Source organism: Dysidea avara, chromosome 8 (genome assembly GCF_963678975.1).
Source record: "Dysidea avara chromosome 8, odDysAvar1.4, whole genome shotgun sequence".
NCBI lineage: Eukaryota > Metazoa > Porifera > Demospongiae > Dictyoceratida > Dysideidae > Dysidea > Dysidea avara.
Genome location: NC_089279.1, coordinates 35,760,395 through 35,765,738, shown reverse-complemented (window position 1 = coordinate 35,765,738; position 5,344 = coordinate 35,760,395). Strand labels below are relative to the sequence as shown.

Here is a 5,344-nt window from a genome sequence, read left to right as displayed (position 1 = left end):
TGGAACTACTTTATTGTTAACTGAACGGAACAGAGCTCCATTCTCTTCGTGAGGTATCAGCACGTGATTCTCGAAGTAAGTTTTACTTTAAGCGCACAAATTAGTTATCACAAAATAGTTTCGATTATGGGATAACGTAATGCATCGCAGTTCAATATTGATCAGATGTTACTCGTGTATGTTGTTCCCTGGACAAGGGGCTCAATACGTTGGGATGACATCACGAATACAAGATCTTCCAGCTGTACGATCATTGTTTAAACAAGCCAATGAAACACTGGGATACGATCTACAGTCACTGTGTCTTACAGGCCCTGAGAGCAAGCTGCAAGAGACGCGTTATTGTCAGCCAGCCATAGTTGTCGCCTCTCTAGCAGCTGCAAGTGTAGCAGCGAAGGATGACATTGATAATGACGTAATGATACATGATGTGACGTCACTGCTATAACCCAGCCAACTAATTTTGTGTGTACATTTACGGGGCCTCTTTGGTTAGTTGGTTAGTGGTTTCACTCTAGAATGGCTTGATACACTTATAGTAATTCATTTAGCTTAAACACAAATAATAAAAGGTGCCAATTCAAGCTTCTTATCACATCTCAACCGAAACCAATCTTGTTGTGGCTGGATTGTGTAGTTAATTGATATTATCCTAACAAGATATTGTCTTATTTATAACCCTAGCACACATTTTGTATATTAAATTTATTACAATTCAAGTGACAGGTCCCATATCTGTGTGTGTATTTGTGTAATGTGTGTTCACAGTCAGCTAGCCATCCATTGTGCTGGCAAATCCACCCATTCATTCCTGGAAAGTCTTAAGACCATTACAGGAGAGGTTTATATAATGGATGACTTGATCCATTGTACGCAGACCAGCATGATATGGTAATGTATCATGAATGTTGGCCTTAGATGGATATGTAAGAGATCATGTATTGTGTTTATACAAATCGCCATAGTCTATTATTTTAGTGAGAATGCCAGAGTGCTATTGACTGTTGTGCACTGGTTGCTGTGGACACTTATATATGACATTATCCGGCTAGTAGTTACAAGTCCAACATCAATGTGTTTATGAAGTTGCCAGCCTCTGAAACTCCTGACAAAATTCCTAATGACATGATCTCCTGCCCCAAGACCTAACCTATTTGTCTGTTATTTCCTCCACCTCTCTTCTTACAAGTTACACCTTTTCTGTCTTGTCAGTGCTCAGGAGCAGTCATTGTCATGTTGGGTATGAGCATTATCAATAGTGATAGTGGCCACAACTGCTTTTATTATTCTAGGATAGTAATTCAACATACCTTTGTAATGAAGTTGTTTCTATTAGTGAACACTTTGAACTGTGGAACTCATCACTATAGATAGCAAGTCTTAGCTCTACTCTGAACTCCACCCACACATGGCTTTCATGTGCAAAAAAATTAGTAACAGATGACTGGGTAGTGCTTTTTGTTGATATAATTGTGGTGGTGAGTTGACTTGACATCAGCAGTAGCTCAGCTGACACATGTTGTGGTCAAGCAGCTAATGAGGTTGTAATTAACCAGGTGGCCCCCATTTTTACATGTGTAACAGGATTTGTTTACATCAGTACAACATTGTTTACATAATAACAACGTTGTTTACATGATAACACATGTTTTTGTTGTTGCACAGCATAATTATTTGTTAGGGGTGTGTATATTTCATGTAGGGTAGTTTACAAGCAGTGGCTGGACTAAGTATTGGAGAGCTCACAGCTCTGATATTTGCTGGCGCTATCTCCTTTGAGGCAGGTAAACAATACAGTCTACTCAATAAATATCAACTGTACAAGTGACATGATTAAAATATTGATACAGCTTCACCAGTCATGTCCTATTACCTTATAGGACTACAGCTAGTTGCAGTCAGGGCTGCAGCAATGCAAATGGCATCAGATAAAATCTCATCAAGACTTCTCAGAGTGACTGGGTTGGACAAGGAACAAATTGAAAATGTGTGTACTGTAGTGAAGCAGAGTGGATATGGTGACTGTAGCATTACCAATAAGTTATTTCCTAGAGGATTTATTATAGGGAGCAGCACACGAGCTGTTGACTTTGTTAGTAACTGTATACAGGAGAGAGGTGGAAGTATTAAAGTTCTTGCGTTATCCGGTGCCTTCCATTCATTGTACATGTCACCAGCTACTGAACAGTTTGCTGTAGCAGTGAACAAGGCTCCTCTACAACTACCTAAGCTACCAGTGTACTCTAACGTCACTGGTAAACTTTATTCAAGTGTAGAAGAGATACGAACCCTACTTGTTAAACAACTAACTAGTTGTGTAGTATGGGATACAGTGATGGAAAATATGATGAAGGATTATCCCCAGTGCAGCTTCGTGGAGTGTGGCCCTGGAAGGCAGCTAAACTATATATTGAAAAGGTTGAACAAGCGAGTGAAATGTATCAATTACACTGTATAATCAATTTATTGTTTTGGTCAAAACTCAACAAAACAAACCAAAAAAACAATAATACATTTGAATTATAAACAACAAAAATGATTGTTTAATATGCAGAAAAATGAACACTAATATATATAAAAGACACTCTAAGAGTAAATGCTAACTGCTAGGCATACATACTGGTGGTACACACAATTGTCTTCATCAATGAAGTCCTTACAGGATAAATAATGATCATATTAAAGTGCCAACAACACTACTACAAATAATATAGCAAACAGCTCACTGGTAAATAAAACGCTAAACACACACATACAAAACTATCATAGAAAAAGCACACAAACCTACTTTAGTTTTTGGCATCTAAAATATTTGGATTCTTGAATTTCCAAAGTCTAGTACAGCAATTCTTCCGTGAGGGAGAACAGCTACACTTGTTGGTCGGTCAAATTGTCCTGGTCCACTACCCTGAGTGCCAAACTTAGCAATGAATTGTCCGTTAGGGTGCATGATAACAATACGATGATTACGTGTGTCAGCAACAACAAAGTTACCCATGTGATCGACAGCTAGTCCTTGGGGACGCATGAATTGGCCATTTCCACTTCCCTGACTGCCTAGAATACGAGCTGTGGTCCCATCGTCATGGATAACTAGAATATGGTGAACGTTAAAGTCTGATACAATTAAATGTCCTTCGTCGTTAAAGACAATGCCACGTGGAGAATCAAAATGGCCACACAAATACCCCTTGTAGCCAAACTTTCCAATTAGGATACCTTCTTGGCTGAAGATCAACAATCGGTGATTTCCACTGTCAGTAACAGCAATACGTCCATCAGCTGGATTAATGGCTACATCATAAGGGTATATCATCTGGCCGTCATTGCTTCCCTTGGAGCCAAACATGAAGACAAATTTACCATCATATTGTAGGACTTGTATACGATGATTATCTTTGTCTGCAACGACGACGTGATTGTCTTGAGTGACTGCAACACCAGCTGGTCTGTTGAACTGTCCAGGGTGAACCCCTTCTGTGCCAAAGCAGTGCTTCAAGCTGCCATTGGAGTCAAAGATTTGGATACGATGATTACTCCGATCTCCAACAATAACATTCCCCATCTGATCACCGCATATACCCCATGATCGGCACAACTGACCAGGCTCACTTCCTTCACTGCCAAATACTTTAGTGACTACTCCAAAACGGCCGTACTCTGATCCATTCTCCACCACCAAGCTGAAGGGGCTACCCTTGATATGCTGGCCTCTGATAGCAATAACTAGCTGGTGTTCCCCAGGGTGGTAAGGACGAAATGTAATGAGGTAAGATCCATCATTGTTATCTCTGACTTCGTGTTGTACAGGAGATCCTGATGATGCCTTTAATTGAACAAATAGTCTCTCTCCTCCTTGAACACATTGGTTTCCACTACGATCTCTTGTGCATACAGTTATACTGTAGAGACGACCTTGTTTTGGCTTTAGGAATCCATCACCAACAGCTGAGCACATTGGAGCATAAGGAGCAGTAGTAACAATACAGATATTTTGCATAGCGGCTTGGGCGGCAGATAGATTGGTCTTGATAATGAATGAATCATCTTCAACAGGATTTCTAGAGGAGGCTGTGGAACTTTTCTCATTCAGTTTATCAGATAGTTTCCAGCGCACCTCCATTACACTCTTTTTGTCACCTTCTTTGAGGGTATCTTCAGCATCTTTACGAGTGTCACAACATGACTTTAACAACGACTGGAGATTCTCCATCTGTTTGGCCAATGATTCAGTTCGTATGTCAGCAATATTTTTCACCTGTGTAATTAGCTCACTTTCTTTCTGCAGTAAACTTTGTATGTGCTGTTTGAAAGTGTGTCGGACTTCTGCAATCATTGCTTCTTTCTTGGTAGCTATTTGTTGGCTCATTTTAGACACTTCCTCCAGGGATAGTTGCAGTACGTGGATCTCAGCTTGACTCTTGCCTATCAGCTCTTCCAGGGCAGGTTTACATTGCTCATATCTCTCAGTGATGTAGGCATAGTTGTGATGTTGATGGTCCCCCAGTACACAAGCGTGGCATAGCCCTACACTGCAAGTGTAGCAGTAGAAACAGAGCGACTCGCTGGAGTGTTCTGGACATTCTCCATAATCTGCACCAGCAGAGCCATCGGAGGACACGCTTGCAGTTTTGATCGAGTTTTTGCGATTGTTTCCAATAGGAGTGGGCGTGTGCTGTTGTTTGGGGGCAGCAGTAGCAAAGGTTGGAGTAGTTACTGGAGTAGAAGGTAAATCTTCGAACACTGGTGATAGTGGTTGAATGGGGTGATCCTTTGTAACACGTACAACTCTGTGCGCCACCACACACGACTCACATAGGTAATCTTTGCACTCGAGACACTTGGCTGAGGCTGGCTTTGCGCCCTCTTCACAAACATTACAAGTCAAAAATGAGGGCGCGCTGTTAGTTGAAGAGGTCGGGGACGCATCAATCACTCCTCCTAAAGCTTCTAGCATATCAGGGACTAGGAAATCTCCAAAGAAGCTACGTCCTTCATGTCGTCTCTGACTACGCTGTCTACAACTCTGGCATAACTGGTCGTCAGAATCGCGGATTTGCACAAGACATTTTTCACAGTATGCAGATGAAAATGATGCAGTCCTTCTGCTAGAGAACATGTCGAAGTGGTTAGAGTTCTTAAAGTCGTGCTGAATTCGAGACGCAACGCCAACAGACATCGTCCACGTCTTTAAAAGTATAACAGTCCTTGTAGTCGTTTATAGTCCGAATAGACTGGCTAGCTAGTGGTCCGCCGGCAGAACTCCCCTAACTACACACACAGCTACTCATATCTTAACAACTGACCCGACAGCTACTCGGGTCACCCTTTTGTAAGTCTATAA

At 41.3% G+C, this 5,344-nt stretch overlaps 2 protein-coding genes across 2 annotated transcripts; one reads left to right on the top strand and one right to left on the bottom strand.

Moving 5' to 3' along the window:
* The first annotated feature begins 92 nt into the window (after positions 1 to 92).
* On the top strand, positions 93 to 2,696 carry LOC136265039 (probable malonyl-CoA-acyl carrier protein transacylase, mitochondrial). Its single transcript, XM_066059802.1, has 3 exons — positions 93 to 415; positions 1,703 to 1,784; positions 1,881 to 2,696. Exons 1-3 carry the CDS (start codon positions 140 to 142, stop codon positions 2,456 to 2,458), a joined length of 936 nt encoding a protein of 311 aa, XP_065915874.1. The 5' UTR covers positions 93 to 139; the 3' UTR covers positions 2,459 to 2,696.
* On the bottom strand, positions 2,446 to 5,316 carry LOC136265022 (E3 ubiquitin-protein ligase TRIM71-like). The gene has a single exon (XM_066059782.1). It carries the CDS (start codon positions 5,177 to 5,179, stop codon positions 2,804 to 2,806), a length of 2,376 nt encoding a protein of 791 aa, XP_065915854.1. The 5' UTR covers positions 5,180 to 5,316; the 3' UTR covers positions 2,446 to 2,803.
* Between the last annotated feature and the right edge of the window lie 28 nt (positions 5,317 to 5,344).

Coding starts and splice junctions, on each gene's coding strand:
- LOC136265022 (XM_066059782.1), bottom strand. CDS start 5,179: ATGTCTGTTGGCGTTGCGTCTCGAATTCAGCACGACTTTAAGAACTCT.
- LOC136265039 (XM_066059802.1), top strand. CDS start 140: ATGCATCGCAGTTCAATATTGATCAGATGTTACTCGTGTATGTTGTTC. Junction 416..1,702: donor AGGATGACATTGATAATGAC/GTAATGATACAT, acceptor TATTTCATGTAG/GGTAGTTTACAAGCAGTGGC. Junction 1,785..1,880: donor CGCTATCTCCTTTGAGGCAG/GTAAACAATACA, acceptor ATTACCTTATAG/GACTACAGCTAGTTGCAGTC.